Below are 23,101 nucleotides of genomic sequence, written 5' to 3' on the forward strand. Positions count from 1 at the left end.
AGTATGGCTGTTAAACCCACTTCATGGAAGGGGCACTTTTCTGCTTTGTCCAAGAGTGCAGAAGGCGGGATTGGAAGCAGTAACTCAAATCCTGCAACTTCTCCTCGAGGGACCCAGATTTCCCTGGCCTCCATCAAAGTGGGTGGCCCAACCCAGGATAAGATTTTAAAGCTGACGACTTTTCCCCCTAGCCACAGGTAGATAAGATCCTCTTCAAAATGGAAACAATAGGCTTGTAGCCAAGTGGATGGGGGAGCCCCAAAGAGCTGTAACTCTTGCCTATCCCACTAGCTTCTCACCAGAGGTAGAAGCCACCCTGTGCATTTTCCTTATCTCCTACTGGGGAGCATATGGTTAGGAAGAGGTAGGCACCCAACTCAGGCCCTCGCCTCTGCTCCCTGCACTCCACTTGGTTTACTGTGCTTTCTCATCCCTGTGGCAGCAGGCCCTGGTGTTACACAGACACCAAACACAAACAGGTCTGTCCCCGTGTTTGGCATCCTGTTTCCCCCTTTAGTAACCTGGATTTCTTCTCCCATTCTTTGCTGGCATTCCTGCAGGCCTTCCCATAGGGGAGGTGCTCCATGTGCAGTTGCTTTTGTGTGACCTTGAACTGGATCTTAACATACCAGTGGCTCCCCGGTTCCAGTTTGCAGAATTTAAGTGAATCAATGCTCAAAAAAATTCCTATTTCTATGAAGATTTAGAATTAGAGGACTGGGGTTGTGGCTCAGAGTGCCACAGAATGGCACTAGGCAGAGTGCTTGCCTAGCATGTGGGTTTGGTTCTTAGCACCACATATAAATAAGAAATAAAAAATAGAATAAGGCACCCTTGTCCATGATTTCATTTTGGCAGTCTGCTGAGCTCTCAGAAGACCTTCTTAAGGCCACCATTGCCTATCAGTGGCAGAGGCAGGATGGAACCCCGTCAGTTCTCTTCTCATCACGGTTTTATACCTTTTGGTGGAATTATCAACAGCGCTTTGCAGGAATTTTTCCTACTCTGCATCATTAGGAATTTAGCTAAACAGCAAGGTTATGTTCATACGTGTCCAATAGAAAAACCAGCGTAATCCACGTGAGCCCTGCTAGGTTTGAGCTAGACACCTCTGAGTGTCCCCATCCTTCATCACTCTTGAAGCACAAACAAGGGATACGAAGGCAACAGAAAAGGACTAGTGAGTATCGTCCAAGCAAATTATTTAATTCTCACTGGGCCGGGCTTGGTGTCGCATGCCTATAATCCTAGCAACTTGGGAGGCTGAGGCAGGAGGATCACAAATTCAAGGGGAGCCTCAGCAATTTAGCAAGGCCCTAAGCAAATTCATGAGACCCTGTCCCAAAATAAAATATAGAAAGGGTGCCGGGCGTGGTGGCACACACCTGTAATCCCAGCAACTCAGGAAGATGAGAAATCATAATCATGAGTTCAAAGCCAGCCTCAGCAATGATGAGGGGCTAAGCAATTCAGTCTCAAAATACAAAATAGGGCTTAGTAGTCAAGTGCCCCGGGGTTCAATCCCCAGTACCAAACAAAAACAGTATGGTATATAGCAGGTACTCAACAAATGTCCATTTCCCATCTGAGCCCCATTTCCAAAACTAAACCATCAGAGCTCCACTGAGATTTTCCTAGCAGGTAATCCTCAGCAAATGTTTAATTCCCGTGAGAATACTGAGTACCACCTTTCTTCGAACGACACATTGACAGAGGTTTACATTTAGAGCCTCTTCCCAGCTCAGGGATAATCCTAGGGATGCATAGTAGACATAGCACTGCCCAAACCAAACAGAAACTGTGTGCTAGGGTCACTGGATGGGCATTCCAAAACCAGGGCATGAGCTTCCTTGATCTCCTGATCTTTGGGGTGATCTGCCTTTTGGAGTTGTTGGTGAGCCAGGGCCACTAAGCTACTGTCTTCTAGGCCCCTGAAGACTAGGGAAGAGTCAAGAACCAGGGGATGAAGGTCAAGATCCAGGGTGGCAGTGAGCAAGAGAGAAGGAGGAGTCCATTTGGAAGGTTTGGCAGAAAAGGAGGGGCGCACTGAGCACATACCTATAATGGTGGTCCTGTAGCAAGGAGAAGGGAGGGCATTTCCGATTGGAGGAAGATGGACAGGCAGGGTGAACACAGCCTGTTCCAGGGACAGAGCGGAGGCCAGCCTGGTTGGAGTGGAAGGTTTGAGCTGGAGAACTAGGCCCAGAGGAAGCTGGAGAGCTGTAGTCCTGCAATAGAACAGACCACAAGTGGCTCGCCCACCGACCTCCAGAGGGGAGGAGAGTGAACCGCAGAGGGATGAGCACGAGGGAGCCATAGGGAGCCATAGGGATCCATGGTCTCAGGAATGAAGGCACAAACCAGGGGAGCCTCTGGAGGTGGGGTCTCATGCAGGAGCCACATTAGCATGCCATGTCCCCTGTCTTGTTAACTTGTACAATGGGCCAAGGGCACAGTGATAGGACAACCCATGAGGACAGCTCTACAGCAGTAAGGGACAGAGAGCAGGAGGGATGGTGTCACTGCTGAGACAGGTTGGGACTTGGGAGACACCAGGAGGAAGGAAAAGGCAAGAAGGTCAGGCCCTGGGACCTGTGGGAAGGAGGAAAGGGACTCCCAAGAGACAGCCAGACAGAAGCAAGAAACCTCCCACCTTGGGCCCCAGGCCAACCTCTTCACACAGGCGCCAGACAAGTGTCCTTGCTCACAGGTCCTCTTGCCCTCAGCCCATTGTACAAGTCTATAGGAAGGACATGGGAAATAGCAAAGAAAATGAGAAAAAAAAATATGGGCAAAAGAATGTAAAATTGAAAGCCAGGAGTCCAATAGAGCCAGCTCTGATGTTCAGCCCGGCTCTTTGTACAGCTGTACAACTTTGGGCAAAAGCACTTAACTTCCAGGGCCTCAGCAACTGTGGAAAATGGGATCCTTCTAAATACTTCCCTGGGCCCCACTTTGAGGCCTTATATCCCAGGACGGGTGTGAGGGTCAAATACAATGATGAGTTGAGGGGTCTGCCTTCACTTTCACCCATATGGGGCTTTTGTGTTTTCATTTTCTTTCATTTGTGGTGTTGGGGATGGAGCCCAGGGGTTCTCTACCACTGAGTCACATCCCCAACCCTTTTTATTTTTTGTTTCAAGACAGAGTCTCACTAAGTTACTGAGTCTGTCCTCAAATTTGTGATCCTCCTGCCTCAGCCTCCTAGGATTACAGGAATGCCCCACCATGCATTTTTAAAATACTTTTTTACAAAACAAAAAACATACTAAAAAGGGTAGCAATGTTTTATACATTTGCAAATCTCCTTAACATCTGGTCTAACAGAAACAGCTGGACTCTCATCCCTTTTGCATTCCACCCATCACCAAATCACACATCACAGAACATCTGGAAAACTGCATTGAGTACAGAAACCAAGAAAGGCAAATAACATCTTAGTGTCATCAGGAAAACACTTCTGACCTCTCAAAACCTCTAAATAATTCCCTGGGCCCCACTTTGAGGACCACCACACTAAACCAGGAGCTGCTTGAGACAAGGACAACTGTCATCCTGTCAGCGCTGCTCCCAGCCAGGCCTGGCTCTGCAACCTCTCAATGAACAGTCTGGGAGCAGACCCAAGGGGCGTGGCCCTCCAACTCCACATCTCCTCAAAGCTCAGCACAAGGCCACTCTGCCAGGCTCTGGCCCAGGCTCTTTGTGTGGCAAGGAACCCTACTTGGTCTGACCCAACCAGTATGATAAGAAGAAAACTTGCCCCTACAGTGACCTTCCCTAAAGCTGGGCACACACACTTGCAATCCCAACAACTCAGGAGGCTGAGGCAGGAGGATCACAAATTCAAGGCCAGCTTGGGCAACTTAGCAAGGCTCTGTCTCAAAATATTTTTTTTTTTTTTTAAATGGGGAGAGCCAGGCGTGGTGGCTGTAATCCCAGCAGCTCAGGAGGCTGAAACAGGAGAATCACAAGTTCAAAGCCAGCCTCAGCAATGATGAGGCACCAAGCAACTCAGTGAGACCCTGTCTCTAAATAAAATACAAAATAGGGCTGGAGATGTGGCTCAGTTGTCAAGTGACCCTGAGTTCAAACCCCAGTGCCCTCCTCAAAAAAAGAGGGGGAGGCCAGGAGTGTCACTCAGTGGTAGAACACCTGCTTCAGCCCCATTGGTGGAAAATTTTTTTCTTAAAGACCAAGTGCTGCTGGACTTAAGGGTCCTGGAAAAGGTCTGACCTCCCAGACAGAAGCACCTCAGGTCCTCAAGAGGGTAGATGAAGAAGAATGTAGAGATGGGGAAATCCCCTCTCCTGAGTACAAGGATAGCTGCCTTAGGAACACAGAATCTGTGTTGGTTCTTCTGCCCCTGCTAGTTTCCTCACTTTGCTCCCTTCTGGTATATTCTGTCCCCTATTCTTTCCAAACATGCCTCATTCTCACCACAGGACAAAAACAATATGTCACAAAAAAACATGCATTTGGTATTTACCCTGTCCTAATAGGTGCAACTTTGTTCTCTGTATCTCATTAGCTGTGTGACCCTGGGGAAGTTACTTAACCTCTCAGAGCCCTAGCACCATCATTTGTAAAATAGTTATGTTACCTCATAGAGTTTGAAAGGAAAGAAATTGCACATAAGACCTCTTGCCCTAAAACATAGAAGACATTCTACAAATAGTAGCCATAAGAATTAGTCTGACTCCACGCCCCTCTGCACTGCCCAACTCAGCCTGAGCATGGCTAACACAAAACAGATTAGCAATCCCTTATTTTCCTCCCTTGAGGACAGCTGGGCCAGACTGGATTTTCCAAAAGAACTTCACTCATGGAGAAGAGACCTCAAGTGATCTCATTTTCAGTGTGGGCTTCCCACCCTGCAACAGCCCGACGACCCACCCCAGCCTGTGCAAGGCCTTGGGCACCTACCTCCCCATTCTCTATCCTGTCTCCTATCGGCTGAGGGCCCCCCTCCAATTCACGCCGTGCTCTTTCTATAATGGTTCCCTTCCTTGTCCTGGTCACACAGGTAATCTTTTTTTTTTTTTAAGAGAGAGAGAATTTATTTATTTTTTAGTTTTCGGCAGACACAACATCTTTGTTTGTATGTGGTGCTAAGGATTGAACCCGGGCTGCACGCATGCCAGGCGAGCGTGCTACCTTTTGAGCCACATCCCCAGACCCCCACAGGTAATCTAATAGGGACATTTCAAAGACCCAGGCTTGGCTAATGCCCATCACCCAGACCGGGAAGACTGGTGGGCAGTTGGCTTTGCCCAGGGCCTTGAGCCACAGAGGTCTTAAAGCTGCCAACCTACACCCAGCTTCTCTCTCTCTCTCTCAGACCCCTTGAGTCTCCCTAATATCTGCAAAGCAGCCCCATGTTTTCTTGCCGGCACCCCAGGAGCTTCCTCAGCCTGGGGTGAGGTGGGGAAGGGGTGGTGGGCTTGCTCACACGTGCCCACTGGGTACCTGCTTCCTCCACTGGAAGCTTCCTCAGCCACTGCCTGTGCCTTTAAGAACTGCCACCCTGTGCCAGGGTCTTGCCCTCAGCTCCTCAGCTGAGTTGGATTAAGGGACCATTTCGTGCCTCTGTGAATTCCTTCTGGCTGCCATCCCTTCCCCCACATGGAGACAGAGTAGCTATAGCCCCAACCAGTCAGCCAAGTGCAGCCCAAGAGCTGGTCCAGCCAGACAGCCTTTGCTCTCAGGGAGTAAAGGTTGCCCCATCTGGGAGGGAGCTGTGGCCAGAGAGGGGGCTCTTGGGGGTCTAGGGCTATCACAGGGACTCCAGAAAGCCATGCAGAGCTTTGGGCCATGAAGGAATACTCGGATGTCATCCTCTGCATGGAGGCGACAGAACTGAGCAAGGTAAGGGCCACGAGGAAGCACCCCCTCACCCCGAGGCCCAGCATCCTCAGGCTGCACCCCCTCCTGGGGCCACCAAGAGCCCACTGCCTGCCCTCAGCCTCGAGCCTCTGCCTTCCAGACCGAGTTCTGCAATCCTGCCTTCGAGCCCGAAGCTGGGCTACCCGGCCCTTCACCAGCCCTCCGGCAGGACGCCTGCCACAACATCCAAGCTCCCTGGCACGGTAACCCTCTCAGGGGTGACCTGGGGGTAAGACAGGGGCCCAGAAGCTGAGCACCGTGTGAAGTAGGCCGAAGGGCAGGGGGCTCTAAACCCCCCTCCTGCCCATAGGCCGGCGTCCCAGAGGGCTGCAGCCAGACTGCCACTTCTCCTGGCTCTGCGTCCTCCTGCTCGCCAGTCTGCTGCTCCTGCTACTTGGGCTGCTCGTGGCCATCATCCTGTCCCGTGAGTACCTGGACTGACTCTGTGGGTCTCTACCCACCTCCTATGGATCCAGCACCTCTGAATGCCGCCTCTTCATCTTCCTCCTCTAGAGTTGCCGGCTGCACCCCCACCTGGGGCCACCAAGAGCCCACGGCCTGCCCAAGGCCTCACCACTACTACTACCCCAACCACCAGCCCCAGCACCACCTCCCCAGCTACCACAGGGCAGCAGGGGCCAGACACAAGCCCCACACACCAGGCCAGTGAGTACTAAGCGCAGCCCTCTAGGAAGACCCAAGATGGCAGCTTGGAGGGGAAGCCAGAAAGTATTGCCTTGGGGGAAAAAGGATCTCTCCTTATGAACTCTGAACTCTGCCCTCCATTCCTGCAGCCTGTGGGGGCCTCCTTCCTGGTCCAAGGGGCTTCTTCAGCAGCCCCAACTACCCAGATCCTTACCCACCCAATGCCCACTGCGTGTGGCACATCCAGGTGGCCACTGACCATACGATACAGCTCAAGATTGAAGCCCTCAGCGTGGAGGGCGTGGCCGCCTGTCTTTTCGATCGCTTGGAAATCTCTCCTGAGCCTGAAGGGCCCCTCCTCAGGTGGGTCCCTCTTCCCCCAGGAGAGCCCACCCTGGAGGCTAGGGGGAGCAGGGCAGAACCAGGAAGCTGCAGGGGGGGGCCGGGAGAGATTGGACCACTGGGCCCCACTCGGCCACCACCTTGCTGTGTGACCTTGCTTCCCCTCTTTGACCTCAGTTTCCTCATCTATAAACGGGGCTCCTGTCTTTCCCACGGATGTCCCTGTAAGGACACATGTGCAGGAAAGTCAAGAGTTTCCTGGAAAATTAAAGGAGACTTTCATCTTATCAAGACCAGCCCTGGGGGTTGAGGAAACAGGCCACACACTCAGGCAAGCTCCAGTCTGGCTCACACTGACCCAGGAGGTCTCCGTCACGGGACCTGGCTTCTTGCAGGGTGTGTGGGAAGGTGCCTCCCCCGACATTGAACACCAACGCCAGCCGCCTCCAGGTGGCCTTCGTTTCTGACAGCAGTGTGGAAGGATCTGGTTTCCAGGCCTGGTACCAAGCTGTGGCCCCTGGGCACGGTGAGCAACATCCCCACCATGTGCCCAGCTGCCTATCGCCCATTGCTTGCCTCCAGTCACTCTCAGCACTGCCAAAAGATCTGGAGACTCTGGAGATTTCTGACCCCAGATGCCCTCCACCAGGGAGCTGTGCCCACGAAGAGTTCCACTGTGACCAGCTCGTCTGCCTGCTGCCTGACTCAGTATGTGACGGTTTTGCCAACTGTGTCGATGGCAGTGACGAGACTAACTGTAGTGCCAAGCTCTTGGGTATGGATCCACCAGGTGTGGGGAGGTACTGTCTTCAGGCAACTGCCACAGGTTCAAGCTGGGCTCCCCAACCTTGGCCCAGCCTCAAATCTGTATTCCTACCTGCCAACATTCCCTGTCTGGTTGGCCAGAACTTGCTTGCCTGCAGGCTGGGCCCAAACTCTTGCTTTGTGGCCGCTGCAGGCCCTATTAGACGATGGAGGCACAGGCCCTGGCAACTCATGAGCCCTTCCGCCTCCCTACAGGGTGTGGGGGGAATCTGACCGGGCTGCAGGGCACCTTCTCCACGCCCAGTGACCTACAGCAGCACCCTCACCAACAGGTAAGTGTGGTGCCCAGGGGAGCTGATAGAACACCCAGGTTAGTGTGACTGGGAACAGCATGGTAGACACTGCCTTGGACTTGGGAGAGTCAGAACTCAAGCAGACCGGAAGGGAACATTATTAAGTACCTACTGTGTACCCAGATATTCCTATGTTGGGCAAACCCATCTATTGCTGAGACTAGCCATATTAAAGATCCTTCCCCTTTTAAGAGCCTCGGTTTCCTCATCTATAAACGGGGCTCCTGTCTTTCCCACGTATGTCCCTGTAAGGACACATGGGAAGGAAAGTCAAGAGTTTCCTGGAAAATTAAAGGAGACTTTTCATCTTATCAAGACCAGCCCTGGGGGTTGAGGAAACAGGCCACACACTCAGGCAAGCTCCAGTCTGGCTCACCCTGACCCAGGAGGCCTCCATCACGCGGACCTGGCTTCTTGCGTTCCACTGGGAAGCTGGGTGGGCACAAGCTTGCGCTGGGCTAAGAAGTCCCTTCTGAAGCTCATCCTGGATGCCCGGAGTGGGACAGGAGAAGGGCCCATGGGTTTCTCCATCTGCACCCTCCCCCAGCTTTGCACCTGGCATATCTCTGTGCCTGTTGGACATGGCATAGAACTCCAGTTCTGGAACTTCAGCCTGGAAGCACAGGATGAGTGCAAGTTTGACTACGTGGAGGTGTATGAGACCAGCAGCTCAGGAGCCCTCAGCCTCCTGGGCAGGTACGGGAGCCAGGGTAGCTGAGCAGCTAACCCATCCTCCACTGCTGACACACCAGGCTCCCTACACATGGGCCCAACTTACTCCCCAACTTCGTTTTCTTCTGCCACTCCAGGCCACGGGTCTCCACCTTCACCCTAAAAGGCTTGTGCATGCTTATCTCAAAGCCCTCATGCCTGCAATTGCCCCACCCCAGGAAGTCCTTTGGCAAACCCCTCTCCACCCCCATTTCGACCACCCTGAGGGGCTATTTCCATTCCCCCACAAGCCCTCCTGAAGCAACTCAAGTCCAAGTAGTTGAAAACTTTGTCTACTGACTCTGTATGTCCTCCTCACCATACCTTAAGTTCTGAGAGCAGCAACTGTTTCCAATCACCCCTGGCAAGTCACAGAGCCCCAGCTCAGAGATGTAGCAGATAGCCTGGGTCACATGCCCAGAACAACACTCTGTTGTGGGCAGGTTCTGTGGAGCAGAGACACCTCCACATCTCGTCTCCTCACATCATGAACTGGCTGTGCTCTTCCGGACAGATCATAGCATCAGCAGCGGGGGCTTCTCCGCCACCTTCAAAGCCTTCAATGCCACAGAGAGTAAGTACCCCTGGGCGAGTGGGTGTGGGCAGTAGAGACACCTCCACGGAACAGAAGAGGGCTCTGGACCTGGTCAGGGCACCCGGAGTGGGGGCAGTTCCAGGGTACTGCCATACCCCCTGTGCCTACAGACCCCTGTGGACCCAGAAAGTTCTTGTGCCAGAATGGAGGGTGTAGGGATCTGCAGTGGATGTGTGACTTGTGGAGAGACTGTATAGATGGCAACAATGACAAGAATTGCAGCAGTCCCTTGCTCCCACCCCCAGGTGAGAAGCCTGCACTGACACCCTGAATGGGCCCCAATCCTGAGCAGGCTGGGTGTCCAGCACCTTCCCCAACATTCCTTTCCCTCCTCCCTGATTGGGGTTGGGGGACCAGTTGAGTCTTACTCTCCTGACTGTGGGGCTACTTCACAGAGTCCTGGAGAGACTCTCAACTGGTGGGGGCAGTGGTACTTAGTGTCATGCCAAAAGGACCCAGGAATCTGGGAATCAATGTTTGGGGTTTCAAGAATCAGCCGCCTTGTCACACAGAGTCCTCTCCACAACCCACTTCAAAGATGAAGAAGAGATTTTACACAGAGTGGGTGAGTTTATTACAGATGCCCAAGTAGTTCCTGCAAATATGGGCACCCCACATTCCCTGAGATCAAAGAGGTGGCTGCATGATGCCCAGGATTGGCAACTGCTGCTTGGAGATGGCTCTTGAGAAGAACAGGGATCCCTGATGTGTATAAAGCCTCTCTCCTTATTAACTCTTTGGATTTTCACAACAATCTCCATCCAACCCATGTAAGGACCCAGAGTAATGAAGTGACTTGTCCCCACAGTGACCCCTTCTCCCATCCCTGCAGAGCTGGCCTGTGAGCCTGTCCAGGTGGAGATGTGCATCGGTCTGAGTTACAACACCACGGCCTTCCCTAACATCTGGGTGGGCATGGCCACCCAGGAGGAGGTGGTAGATGTCCTCAGAGGCTACAAGGTGCTCTGGACAGAGACAAGGAGGGAGGCCACAGGAAGGGGAGGGAACCTGGGAAGCTGAGCACCTGAGGGCTGATCTCTTCTTTCCACAGAGCCTAACAAGCCTTCCCTGCTACCAGAATTTTCGGAGGCTGCTTTGTGGGCTGCTTGTGCCCCGCTGCACCCTGCTGGGCAGTGTCCTTCCCCCTTGCCGCTCTGTCTGCCAGGAGGCAGAGAGACAGTGCCAATCTGGCCTGGCACTACTGGGTACCCCCTGGCCCTTCAACTGCAACAGGCTGCCTGAGGCAGCTGGTTTGGAAGCCTGTGCACAGCCCTGACCCTCACACTGGCCCTGCCTCTGCCTACCCACAGGCTTTTGCCTTTATGGGCAAGCAGGCAGAGGACAAGGGAAGAGGGGACCTTTGCATAGGACTCTGCCCATCCTCTCTGGGTCCTCCTATGTAGGAAGAGAGACTAAGTCCTCAGTCCCTGGCTAATGGAGCCCTCCCACCTTCACTCTCCTTCCCTGTTCCTTTACTTGCTAAAGGCTGCTGACCTGGCTTCACACTGTGCCACTGGACAATCTAGAGGCTTTCCATGCAGGGTTTCCTATCTTTTGCTCTCTCTCTTCCATCTGCTTTTTCAGGTTCTCTGTCACCTGCCCTTTGTTTTTTTCATTTAGTCAACAAAACTATATTGAGTGCCTATAGATTCAAAGGCCCTGTTCCTGCTGGCTCTCAGTCTCTGGAACTCTCACCCTCTGCTCTTCGCTGGTCCACTTCTCCATGGTCTACAGTCTTGTCCTTGGTCTCTGTCATCGCACCATCTCTCCCTCCTGCTCCTGGGAACCAGAGCCCTTGGAGTCTGTCTCTCACCAATTGCCTCTCAGTGCCCTGCTCAAATTCTCTCTCCCCCCTCCCTTCTCCTCCCAAACTTTGGCCGACGGCCGGGCGACACCACGAGTTATTTCCCTGCTATTTCCCGGCCCGGAGCTCTTGGCCCTTGAACAACTGGTTTCCTCCTGGAGTCTGGGAGGAGCAGAGCAGAACCGACCAGGAGCGAACCAGGACCAGGGGAACGACGAGGACAAGGGGGTACCTGGGTAGGGTGAAGTGCAGGGCGAGAGCAAAGCCAAAAGGAGGGTCCAGAGTGGCGAGCGTCCCAAAGGAGGCCATTGAGAGAGCCAGCAGCGCGGGGGAGCTGGGAGTGGGTGAGTCTGGCAGAGGAGGGGGAATGGGGTGAGGGAGGAGACTGTGGGAAAGTCTGGGCGCCGGCTGGGGTGGGAGGGAGGGAAGGAGGGAGGGCTGGCCTCTCCTTTCCCTCTCGCCTGTGTTCTCCAGCTTCTGAGTTCTGGGGCGCCCCTTTTTCCATCCTCCAGCGCGCCCGCTCAGCCTCTGGGGCATGGCAGTGGGGTGGGGACCGGTTGGGCTGAGCAAGGGTGGAGAGCGAGGCGGGTGCCAGAATTCTGGGTTCCGACTCCAGCCCTGCCCGACCCACAGACGACGAGAGGACACCGGCGCTCGGGCTCCCGGTGCCGGCATCATGAGGCCTCTCCTCGCCCTGTTGCTCCTGAGCCTGGCGTCCGGCTCGCCCCCACTGGAAGATAACAAGATCCCCAGCTTGTGCCCGGGCCACCCGGGCCTTCCAGGCACACCGGGTCACCATGGCAGCCAGGGCCTGCCTGGCCGCGACGGCCGCGATGGCCGCGACGGCTTGCCCGGGACTCCCGGCGAGAAAGGCGAGGGCGGGAGGCCGGGTAAGGAAGCACCTTTGTTGAGGTCCAAATGGGATGTGGGAGCCTCTGTGGTTCTCCTGTGCCCTCGGGTTCCGCAGGGTTCGGGGCTCCCTCTAGGGGGCGCTAATGCCCCGCCACTCAGGTCGGCGGGGCGGGGCGGGGCGGGGCACTCTTGAGACCCTCTTTGCTCAGCCGCTCAGATCTACCCCAACCCCTGCAGAAAACCCGGGCAGAGACTGGGGCGGAGAGAGGAAGCGGCTTTTCGGAGGCTCAGTGAGGCTGAGCGAGAGTGGGAGTTCTTGAAGTCGCCCTCCTGCACCCCGCTGCGGGCTGATCCCACCGCAACAGCCACCATTCTTAACCCTCCCCTTCTCCCGCAGGACTGCCGGGGCCGCGTGGGGAACCCGGGCCGCGAGGAGAGGCGGGACCCCTGGGGGCAACCGGGCCTGCAGGCGAGTGTTCTGTGCCTCCGCGCTCCGCCTTTAGCGCTAAGCGCTCTGAGAGCCGGGTGCCTCCGCCTGCTGATGCGCCCCTACCCTTTGACCGCGTGCTGGTAAACGAGCAGGGACATTACGACGCCACCACGGGCAAATTCACCTGCCAAGTGCCGGGGGTCTACTACTTCGCAGTCCATGCCACCGTCTACCGGGCCAGTCTGCAGTTCGATCTGGTCAAGAACGGCGAGTCCATCGCTTCTTTCTTCCAGTTTTTCGGAGGATGGCCCAAGCCAGCCTCGCTCTCTGGGGGTGCCATGGTGAGACTGGAGCCAGAGGACCAGGTGTGGGTGCAGGTGGGCGTGGGTGATTACATTGGCATATATGCCAGCATCAAGACAGACAGCACCTTCTCTGGATTTCTTGTCTACTCCGACTGGCACAGCTCTCCAGTCTTTGCTTAGTGCCTACTGGAAAGTGAGCTCCCGTTCTCTTGCTTCTACAAGAGAAGGGTGTAACACTGACAGCGGCACATTCGGGAGGGCTGGCCCCCCCGGAATATTGTGAATGACTAGGGAAGTGGAGTAGAGGCCTCTCCGTCCTGTGGCAAGCAAGAAATGGAGACCCAGGCTGTCTGAGGTCTGGTGCTGGCAGCATGGGGCAGTGGCTGGATTTCTGCCCAACACTAAAGGAATGTACTGCACTAGCAAATGTGGGTCCCCCTGGTTGCTCTGACCCAAGGTGGGGTGTTCTTTTCCTGGTCCTCTGCTTCTCTGGATCCTCCTCCATCCTTCCTGCTTCAGGGACCCTTTTCTCAGAGATCATTTAATAAATTTAACAAACCCTCTTACTGGCTTCAGCCTTTCTTTAGTCGTGGGGATACTCTGTTTCTGAGTATCATGGTGGGCTGTGCAAGCAAACTGGGCGTTCTTGGATGGGATGGGGTAGGAAATGCAGGAAGCAGGCCCAGAGGAATGACAGCCTGCTTCACAGAGCTGTCACATGGGTTTCAGAAGTTGTGAAAAGGAGTATGTGGGGTGTTTGGGGGAGGGGGTACCCTCCTGCTGTGGGGCCACCCAGAGAAAGGGGTGTCTTTTCTGACTCAAAGATGCCAAATCAGATGGGCACTGCCTTCACCACACATACCTGCCCTGATCCAACAACAAAAGGCTAAGGTTTTCATTTATGGCTACTCTGGCTGTTTGTCTGGTCCCTGGATTACTGGAAAGTTATTGCTCTATCACCATGGTAGGTGAATGATATTCTTGGATGTCAAGATGTTATTCATTTGGAAACCACAAGGGGGCGCCCCAGTTTCAGAATGCAACAAGCATTGGTAGCTTGAGCTCAGTCAGCACTTCTGGGGTGATTAAGGAGAGGAAGGGTATTAAGGTCTGCCAAAGGAGTTTCAGATGAGGGTGGAGGAAATGGGGTGCTTTACTTCCATCTCAGGAAGTTTATCTTCCCTCATAAAATGTTTATCCCCACGTTAAACAGAGACTGGAAGAAGCCAAGCCTCCCCTTGTTTAGCTCCCTCTCCAGAGTTGGGGGAAGGGAAGAGAAAGAGCCATACCCAGCCACAAGCCTCCCACCTCTGATGTAGGTGGGGAACTCTCCCCCACTGTGCTGGGCACAGCCTGGGTGGGCCAAGCCACTAAGTCTGAGGCTGAACACAAAGCCCCTTGGAAGCTCCCCTCCTCTGACCTTGAGAGCCCAGCCTCAATCTAATGACTATCAAATCAGAGCTTGCCAGTTCCAGTCTGCTCAGCCTATCAACCTAGAGTGGAGGGGCCTCAAACCAGTTTCTTCAGGACCCACCTACCTCCTCCCCTTCCAGAAGACAGTCCCAGGCATTATACTCTTAGAGAGAACATACAATTATGGGGGAGTGCCCCTTCTCTCTGGTCATGTGAGGGCAGCTATGATCATGGGCATTGGGCCACACTGGAGCCAGAGATAGGCCTCAGGCCTCCTGAGCTTCAGTTCCCTGCTCTCCACCAGGAGGCCCCACAGCCCTCCTCCAGCCCATCATAGCACTAGTCTCATTGCCAAGAAACAAGAGACAAGCCCCAGCTCCTCCAGACATCAGGACCCCAAGGCCCCTCCTGGGAAGAATGGCACCAGAGGGAAAGCTGAGAAGGAAGACTTAAAGAGTAAGAAGTTCACATTCAGCTCTACCCAAGACTTAATTCTGGCAGAAATGAAAGACAGGGAAGGCTTTTCTAGAAACTTGTGTGTGAAAGGACTAACTGGAAGGGGTGAGAGCTAACCCAGCCACACCTGGCACAGACCCTCCCTTTGGCATGGCCCTCCTACCCTATTTCCCCTCTTCTCCAGGCGCCAGTTCAAGGCCTGGTCCACCAGAGAACACACCTTCCTGACTCTAGCAGGACTGAAAGATCCTTCTGTAGCATCTGTCACCTTGATCAACTATTAACTTTTGCAGAGATGCACACAGACGCGGTCAGAGCTGTCAAGAGAACTTTATTCATTGGAAACTGGGCAAACAGACCCCTCAGGGAGCTGCATGCCCCTAAGCCCTGGCCCCTTCTGTTTGGACCCTAGTGAAATGTGCACAGTTGCCCTCCCTAATGTCAGGGAGAGACAAAGAGGAATGCCATTTTTTCTATGTAAAGTGAGGAATAAAAGGGGAATGAGTAGAAATCTGGTTATCTCTCCTGAGGCTCCCTGTGGAGCTGGGATGCCTGAGGTTACATGGTCCCCAGATCAGGTGCAGATGCACACCCCTCCCAGAGGTAAACTGATCCCAGCTTTTGGATCAGGTTGGGAGAGAGCCTCTTAAGATCATGACAGGCAGAAGTGGCTCTAAGGGCACCTGAGAGATTCCACCCCCAAACCTACCAGGACACAGGGGCTCTGGCTGAACACAAAGGTTCAAGATCATTCCAAGGCCCCTGAGTTGCCAAAATATCCAAGTGACACTGATGTGTTGTGCTGCAGAAGCTGGGGGGAAAGTGGGAAAGAGGCAGGGGGAGTAACTACAAATCTCCAACAGGAAAACCAGAAGCAGAGACAGGTAGCCCCAGAGGCTGGTATGTGGGTGCGCCTGGGCAGGTTGGAGGAGAATCCACAGCACACAGTCTCAGGACCTTTGCATAGTGACATACTCACCACCCTCAGCATCAAAGGGACCCAACTGGGTACAGAGAAGCTATGTTGCCCTGCCCCCCCCCAGATCAAAGACTTCCATAGTGTCCCATCTCTATGTTCTGGATGTATGGCTTGAGGCTTAGCAGGACAACCAAAGGGCAGAGGATTTCAGGCCAGGACCCAGCAGTGAGGTGTTAATTCTGTCCCAGAGCAGGTGCCTGTGTGGAGCGTGGAGAGTAGACAGGGAGGGAGGGAGTCTTCAGAGGTAGACATTGAGGGTCTGCAGGATACCCCGGCGGCAAAGCGGGCAGTTTCGGTGGTAGACGGGGTGGCGCATCAGGATTTCAGTGCAGGCCTGGCACAAGCACAGGTGCCTGCAGGGCAGAAGCAGCACAGTCTTGCTCTGGTCCTGGCAGATGACGCACTTCTTCCGCTCCTCTTGCTCCTTTAGCAACTTCCACGGGTCTTGCCCAGCTGTAGACTCTTCCTCATTGAGCCTCTCCCGGCCCCGGGCAGGTGTCACTCTTATGGTACTGACCTCCTCCTCTTCTGCCTCTGATCTGGGCCCTGCTTCAGGAAAAGTGTCCTGTCCCTGGATCCTGGTTGAGAATACCCTCCTAGGGCCCCCCTGAGGGGCCCCTGGTGCCCCTCCCCGGTATGGCCAGCTCGCCAGCTGTAGGCTGCGGCTCCATACTTGGCGCCAGGCCTCCAAGCCCAGGGCTAGGCGAGACAGCCTGACAACGTCCTCTCGCAGTCGATGGTATGATGGCCAGGTATGAAGCTGACTGAGTGCTCGGGTGACCAGTCTCAGGGTGAAGTCTGGGTGCAACACAGTCACTGTCACCACAAGCACACAAGCCAGTAACACCAGGCCAGTGAGATTGACAAGTACAAAGCTGGCCAGGAGTCGGGCAGCTGAGGCCAGCAGTTCCAATACTAGTTGGCAGGGGGTCCAAAGGAGGATGGCCATGGCCACAGCACTGCTGGAAATATGGGCCAGGAAGGCAGCCACCACATCCGTCATCCTCCACAGAGGGCCCGTAACTGCATCCCAGAGGGCCAGCACCAGGGAGAAGAGGTTCTGAGTGCCAATGAGGCAGATGTTGACCAGGCTGTTGATCACATAGGCCACCAGGCTCATAGCAATAGTACAGATGTCACAGGCCTGGCGCAGCAAAGAATGGCCGTTGGAGACCACATTGAGGATACCCCTGTGCAGTATTTCCCGGCTCCGTAGTGCCCCATGAGATGCCAGGTGCCCCAGGAGCTTCAGGCTCTCAAGGCCAGAGCAGCAGCTATACAGCAGAGTACACAAGGCCTGCAAGCCCCCAAAGGTGAACCGGACCAAGGCTTCCATCAAGGCCAGCAGTGAAAGCAGGACACCTCGGCCCAAGTGCAGAAGACTAGTCAGTACCGTGTGCGGCAGGTTGTAGATGAAGGCCAGGAGCCAGGCCAGGGAAGCCAGGAGGGAGGACACCAGCAGGAAGTTGAGATCCAACACCAAGGTCAGCACGTCCAGCACCAGGCCCACCCCATTCACTACCAGGTACACAGCCTCCATGATAGGGATATGGAGGTCAGTCCAAAAGAAAGGCTGGCTCCTCAGTTGAGGGCGCTGTCAAGGTTGTCAATATTTTGGGTGATCAGGAATTAATTTGGAAGGGAAGTGAGCAGTCTCCAACTCAGGGGAAACGAAAGAAAGAAGGGGAGTCTTAATAGAGGGAAAGGGGGCCAGATGCCGCTCCAAGAGTCCCGGTTTTGAAGGCGGGCTGGTTGGGAGGGAAGAAGCCAAACATCTCTGAAGTGAAGGTGAGCACAGTCTGGAGGAGAGACCTGGGCTTTGGAGACCTGGTGTGGCGTACCACCGCCAGGCAGTGGGTCAGACCGGGAGGAGACCGGGAACCGATGGGATGGGATGGGATCGGGCCGGGCCGGGGCCGGGTGGGGGCGGCGCTAGCTGGGCGCGTCTCGCGGTCCAGCTACGCAGGTGCCCCTGTCCCCGCCCGGCCCCCGTCCTCCCGCTCGCGGCGCTGGACGCCCAAAGAGGGAATGCGAGAGGGAGCCGGCCTCAGCAAACCCCGAGCGCGGCCTCTACTTCGCTGGGCGCAGCCATCTTGTGTGCGACGGGGTGGGACAAGAGGCGTGACAAGGAGGGAGGGAGGACTATATCCGGCCAATCGGTGAGGGCCCAAGCCAGGAGTGTCGAACGTTCATTGGTCCGTTTGAAGGGCGCCCAAACAGATGTGCGTTCCAAAAAGAGGGGCGGAGACCTACTAACATCCCCGCCCCTTTGAGGTGATGATTGGTCCATTGACGGAAAGTGTCGGAATACGCCCTTCCAGCCCCGCCCACTAAAAGATCCGGCCTGGAATGAGGCTACGTTTGGTTGTTTTTCTTCTTCCCGGAGTTGGAGAGTGGGCTCTTTAGGCTCAAGTCGTAGGTCGTCTCCTCTGGGCTGGGCTCTGGGGTAGCATCGTCTCCGCATCCCGCTCATACCCACTGCCTCGTCGTCTTATTCATTCATAAGACAAGAGGAAGCATTGTTCCAGGAGATTCCAAGATTGCTATTCCGAATTTTCTCATCAGGTTTTCCAATGTCCTCTGTAGATGTCCTTGTGAAAAAAGAAGCAGCTCAGCTTCCTATCCCGGCCCCTATTGTCTGGCCCCTATTGTCTACTTTTACACGCTGTTGTTGAATCTGCGCCTGGGAAGCTCCAGGTTCCTTAGGAAGTGGTCCTTTAATGCTCAAATGCGTACTCGAAATATATTCGAAACCATATTCCAAATATATTGGGAATCCTGGTATTTTCCACTAACTCCAAGGACACTTGAGTAACTTATCAACTTTACTCTAATTTCCTATTTGAATTGAATTCTCCATCTCCTCTCTGACTTGGGTTCCTAAAAGTGTTCCCCTTCACCCCACCGTGAACACCCCAGTCTTTCGGAGTCCTTCATTCCCCAAAGCGTCACTGATACAAAGTTAAGGTGTGCAGCAGACCTTTACTAAGGCACTCGGGACACAGTAGAGGTTACACTGTGGTACAGGGCAAGGACTGCAGTCTTTACAATTCCATTTTCCAGGCATTCCCCCCACCCCCCACACACACTGGTTAGACACCAATTCAAGATAATTCTCTTTCTCTTGTGATTTCCCCTCTTTTTCTTGAAACATTAGACTCCAACTCCTCAATTTTGTAACTTGATTATACTAAATAGTGTATTTTTAACTCTAGCCCAATCCAATCTGTGAACATAAAATGTTAATTTATCTAAACAAAGAAAAAAACATATGAAAATTCATTTTATTCCCCTCCCCATTCATGGTTTGTTGTGGGGGTTATTGTTGCTGGTGTAGTTTTTATTGTCATACTATGTACTTTCTCCAATTTCAGGTCTTGGGGAATATAAGCACCCCACTTTTGAGCTACTCTATCCCACCACTCCTATCCTCCTCTTCAGGGTTGGTTTTTGTTTTGTTTGTTTGCTTGCTTTTTGGTACCAGGGATTAAACCCAGGGGCACTTAACCAATGAGCCACATCTTCAGCCCCCTTTTGAATTTTATTTAGAGAAAGGGTCTCACTGAGTTGCTTAGGGCCTCACTAAGTTGCTGGCTTTGAACTCGCCATCCTCCTGCCTCAGCTTCCTGAGTTGCTGTTGTTATAGGCCTGCTCCACCCACCGTGTCTGGTTTCTTCATTCTTCAGGGATCTTACTTGTCCCAGGAACACTGTTTTGCTCTTTTTTTTTTTTTTTTAGTTGTAGTTGGATACAATTTCATATTTTATCATTTTATCTATGTGGGTTTTTTTAATGTGTTGCTGAGGATCAAACTCAGTGCCTCACATGTGTAAAGCAGGCGCTCTATCACTGAACTAGAACCCCAGCCCTACTATTTTGCTCTTAATCAAATGTCCTGCAGCACTTGACAGAACTGACCACTTCCTCCATGCTTGACCTTGGTTTCCATCATAGCCTCCTCTCCTCTCCACATCATTTCTAAATCTGTGCCTTCAGCCTGAACCTGTCCTGCAAACTTCAGGTTCCAATTGCTTCCTGGACACACTCCTGGACATCCTACTAGTGCTGAAAAAGAATAGGTAGTGGTCAAGCAATGGGTCTCAATTAAGGTCTTATTCAAAGGCAGAGACCACAGCAGGAGGCTAACTGGAAGAAATACTACTGGGCACCATCAAGGCCTATTTCAAATGTAAAAGACCATGATGAGGTTCATCTGTGGGAACACCCCAGCCAACTCCTTGGGCCCAGAGAAGCAAGAAAATGGAAGGTGGGAGTGAACCCAGATGGGAGTTACAGAAAGGATTAAAACTCAGGCTAAAGGAAGCAGCCAATGCTTTTCAATGTCTATTTAACATAAAATTTCCATCATTTCTCATACCCCAAACCATGTAAGCCCCTGAGCCAGCACACCAGAATGGGTTTTCCTGCTATCTGGCCCTCTCCCACATCTCCAGTACTCCAACTCTTCTCAAATAAATCCTATTCTGTTTACTCTTCCCTTCCATTATTGTCCATGGATTTCATTTTTCAAATTTGCAAGACAAGAACCCAGAAGAAAATTGGAGAAGCAAGGAATCTAATCCCATCTCAAAAATCCGGTTTTAGTGATTCACACTCCATTTGTCCAAAAATCAAACTTGGCAAAGTTGTGGTGCCTACACCATACACAATTAACCAGTCAGCTTTCCTTAGGAAGAATCACCTAAATATCTCAGAATTGGCAGGATCCTCTAAGAGAGTATTTCCATTAGTTTGGGAACAAAACCTCCCCTTTGAGTGACCTGAGACTGACTAATCCAAACACCGTAATTGGCCACAGCCCTTGCCCTTCAGGAAACCCAGCTGGGGACGATGACAAAGACTGGAACTGACTCAGGGAGGAAGTTCAAATTGCTTGCCAGTGGGAGTCCCAGAAATCCATAAACCAGATCTTGAGAAAATTGAATGCCTAGAAGTGCTATCCTTGCAGGATTTTGTAAGGGAAGATGCAGTGGGGTGAACTGAGGCCCTGTTCAGTACCAGTGGGTAGCTACTGTCCTAGCTACAGGGCTTTTGTTTTGCTTGGTGAAAGATTCCAGCTGGGGCTAGAGAAGGCATCGCCACCCCATGCCACCCCTGTGGTATTAGAAATTGAATTCAGAGGCCCTCAGCCCTTTTAATTTTGTTGTGAGAACAGGTCTTGCTAAATTGCCAGGCTGGCCTTGAACTTTCCATCTTCCTGCCTCAGCCTCCCAAGTTGCTGTGGTTCTAGGTGTGTGCAACCATACCCAACTGAGATTTTTAGAGGTTATGAGGGGGTGAATGTTGAGAGCCACAGCCGAGTTGGAATAGCCCCTGGCATTTTGCCAGAAGTAATGGTTCAGGTGAGTCATTAAGATGATGATAATTAAATTAAGTTGTGTATAATTGCTGTGACTGGATGATGCTGGATTGAAACAGGCTGTATTCAATTGTATATAGACCCCTACTGTCTGTAATAGGGTGGCTCCGGCAAAGGGGGGAGTTTTCCGGGAACCCATTGAGTTCTGGCAGAGCCCAGGGGAGGGTGAGGGAGTTCCGGTTGGTGTGGTGTGCCTGGGAGGGCCGAGTGGATGGCGTTTGGAAGTAAAGGTCGGAAATAAAGTTTGTTCCTGCTTGAGTGGCTCGTGATTTGTGCCCAGCCAGGTGAAGGTTAAGAGATTGGGTAAAGCCAGGAAAGAATGTCTAATTTAGGAGTTTTGTGCTGTTATGTGTATATTTCTTCACCGTCCCTTTGTAAGGGTCTAGCAAACGTCGGAGGAAGAGACCACCAAGAGACTGGCTCATGCAATAGCAAAAGGGGTTTATTGAGGATCCAAAACCAGCGTGCTGGGGCTCCGTGCTCACTCAAGAAGGGAGAGCAGCCCAGAGCCCCAGGCAGGGTTTGAGCAGTGTTTAAGTACACTTTTTGGGGAGGGCGGGGGCTTTGCATACATCACAGTCTCCTTTAACAAATTGTCATACACCGCGGGGAAAATCAAACAACAATTCTTAGACATGATTAGTACATTCATTGGCGGGAACAGGTTGGGCGGGGGTGATTGGTCACTCCTAAGCAGGGTACACATTCAAACTGATTGGTTTTGGGCCCTGAATGCCTACATGCCAGGCTACACAGGGTCCTAGGTTATTAAACAACCAGAGAGTCAGGGGGAATATTTACAGGGCAGTTCCGGGTATTGTCCTAACAGCTACAGAAATTTCAGGTTTTGGGGGTAGCAGAGGAACTTAACAATACCTGGTCCTTTACTTTTTAACTCAGGCCTTGCAGCTTAGAAACTTTACAATGCCCGGTCTTTTTACACTTTAACTTCAATTTCTTTTACCCTTACACCTTCAGTAAAAATCTATATTACTGGAGTGGTTTTAGAGTTGAATTGTTTTTTAATTTAATTTTGTTTTTAAATTATTCAGATAATTTTCAGGGTCCTGAAGTCAAAACTATACTATAAAGGTACATTCACAGGAACACTTTCATTCTGGCCCCTTCCATGCTGAATCCTTTCAGTAGTACCCAAGCTTTAGAGGACCCCACAGATCACAAACATACTAAAAATGTCCTCATAAAAGAACACAAGACTGCTGGAAGCAGTGGTGCACACCTACAATCTCAGTGGCTCAGGAGGCTGAGGCAGGAGGATCACAAGTTCAAGGCCAGTCTCAGGAATTTAATGAGACTCTCAGTGTCTTAAAATAAAAAGGGGGGTGAGGATGTGGCCCAGTGGTAAAGCACCCCTGGGTTTAATCCCCAGTGCAAAAAAAAAAAAAAATTAGAACACATGGCTTCCTCTGTGGATCAGGACCCAGTACTAGGCACTGGTACAGAAGAGCCTGTGACTCTAAAAACATCATCTCCGGTAATAACATGTTTCAGGCCCAGAGAAGCGCTTCCACACATCTCAGAAGCCATGTCCTAGAAACACGATGTCACTGATTCCAAATGCCACAAAGATCAGTAGGTTGTACCAAGAATATTTTAAGAGATCAGAAGTAATTATATAAGAAAATAGATAAAACTGTCTGGTGTGATGGCACACACCTATAATCTGAGCAACTCAGGAAACTGAGGAGGAGGATGATATGTTCAAGGCCAGCAACGCCAGCCTTATCAACTTAGTAAGACCCAGTCTCAAAATTAAACATAAAGTGCTCACTTCGGCAGCACATATACTAAAATTGGGACAACACAGAGAAGATTTGCATGGCCCCTGAGCAAGAATGACACGCAATTCGTGAAGCATTCCATATTTTTCCCAATAACATTCCATTGCCCTAAGCAAATTTCATGCTTATCCAAAAGTTGAAGGGTGGGATCATGCACATAAAGGAATCCATGAGGTCACATGACAAAGTATGTTGATACATAGGGGTAAATGTGTGTGTAAGGAAATGTATCCCTTAATAAAATTAGCCATATTATGAAAAACATTTAAATATAAAAAGAGCTGGGGGGCTGGGATTGTGGCTCAGAGGTAGAGCACTTGCCTAGTCCATCTACAAAAAAGATTCTCTCTCTCTCTCTCTCCTTAAAAAAAAAAAAAAAAAGAGCT

General features: G+C 52.2%; 3 protein-coding genes and 1 non-coding gene across 8 annotated transcripts; 3 read left to right on the top strand and 1 right to left on the bottom strand.

Moving 5' to 3' along the window:
* Positions 1–5,791: 5,791 nt before the first annotated feature.
* Positions 5,792–10,570, top strand: Mfrp (membrane frizzled-related protein). Of its 3 annotated transcripts, none has more exons than XM_076843689.1 (13): positions 5,792–5,865; positions 5,984–6,086; positions 6,194–6,307; positions 6,397–6,549; positions 6,678–6,891; positions 7,266–7,396; positions 7,520–7,645; positions 7,891–7,967; positions 8,536–8,684; positions 9,143–9,295; positions 9,421–9,539; positions 10,127–10,254; positions 10,346–10,570. In XM_076843689.1, the coding sequence occupies exons 1-13, from the start codon at positions 5,812–5,814 to the stop codon at positions 10,568–10,570; spliced, it is 1,746 nt and encodes a 581-aa protein (XP_076699804.1). In that variant the 5' UTR covers positions 5,792–5,811. The 3 variants fall into 3 exon arrangements, with proteins under 3 accessions (XP_076699804.1, XP_076699806.1, XP_076699805.1); XM_076843691.1 differs by having other exon boundaries at positions 9,143–9,277; XM_076843690.1 differs by having other exon boundaries at positions 9,143–9,273; positions 9,405–9,539.
* A 475-nt stretch (positions 10,571–11,045) lies between these two features.
* C1qtnf5 (C1q and TNF related 5) lies at positions 11,046–13,235 on the top strand. 3 transcript variants are annotated; one of them, XM_076843694.1, is made up of 3 exons: positions 11,046–11,442; positions 11,715–11,988; positions 12,348–13,235. In XM_076843694.1, exons 2-3 carry the CDS (start codon positions 11,775–11,777, stop codon positions 12,863–12,865), a joined length of 732 nt encoding a protein of 243 aa, XP_076699809.1. In that variant the 5' UTR covers positions 11,046–11,442; positions 11,715–11,774; the 3' UTR covers positions 12,866–13,235. The 3 variants fall into 3 exon arrangements, with proteins under 3 accessions (XP_076699809.1, XP_076699808.1, XP_076699807.1); XM_076843693.1 differs by having other exon boundaries at positions 11,732–11,988; XM_076843692.1 differs by lacking the exon at positions 11,046–11,442 and having other exon boundaries at positions 11,542–11,988.
* Positions 13,236–14,865: 1,630 nt separating this feature from the next.
* Rnf26 (ring finger protein 26) lies at positions 14,866–17,628 on the bottom strand. The gene has a single exon (XM_076843695.2). It carries the CDS (start codon positions 17,071–17,073, stop codon positions 15,772–15,774), a length of 1,302 nt encoding a protein of 433 aa, XP_076699810.1. The 5' UTR covers positions 17,074–17,628; the 3' UTR covers positions 14,866–15,771.
* Positions 17,629–22,697: 5,069 nt separating this feature from the next.
* Positions 22,698–22,803, top strand: LOC143393151 (U6 spliceosomal RNA). The gene has a single exon (XR_013090472.1). It is a non-coding gene; the product is annotated as a U6 spliceosomal RNA (small nuclear RNA).
* Positions 22,804–23,101: the final 298 nt, after the last annotated feature.

This window comes from Callospermophilus lateralis, chromosome 2 (assembly GCF_048772815.1).
Source record: "Callospermophilus lateralis isolate mCalLat2 chromosome 2, mCalLat2.hap1, whole genome shotgun sequence".
Classification (NCBI taxonomy): domain Eukaryota; kingdom Metazoa; phylum Chordata; class Mammalia; order Rodentia; family Sciuridae; genus Callospermophilus; species Callospermophilus lateralis.

Bases quoted from the DNA above. Each gene is read 5' to 3' on its own strand.
- C1qtnf5 (XM_076843692.1), top strand. From the start codon at position 11,634: ATGGCAGTGGGGTGGGGACCGGTTGGGCTGAGCAAGGGTGGAGAGCGA. The intron at 11,989-12,347 runs GTAAGGAAGCAC...CTTCTCCCGCAG, and splicing joins AGGCGAGGGCGGGAGGCCGG to GACTGCCGGGGCCGCGTGGG.
- Rnf26 (XM_076843695.2), bottom strand. From the start codon at position 17,073: ATGGAGGCTGTGTACCTGGTAGTGAATGGGGTGGGCCTGGTGCTGGAC.
- Mfrp (XM_076843689.1), top strand. From the start codon at position 5,812: ATGAAGGAATACTCGGATGTCATCCTCTGCATGGAGGCGACAGAACTG. The intron at 5,866-5,983 runs GTAAGGGCCACG...TCTGCCTTCCAG, and splicing joins AGGCGACAGAACTGAGCAAG to ACCGAGTTCTGCAATCCTGC. The intron at 6,308-6,396 runs GTGAGTACCTGG...TTCCTCCTCTAG, and splicing joins CGTGGCCATCATCCTGTCCC to AGTTGCCGGCTGCACCCCCA.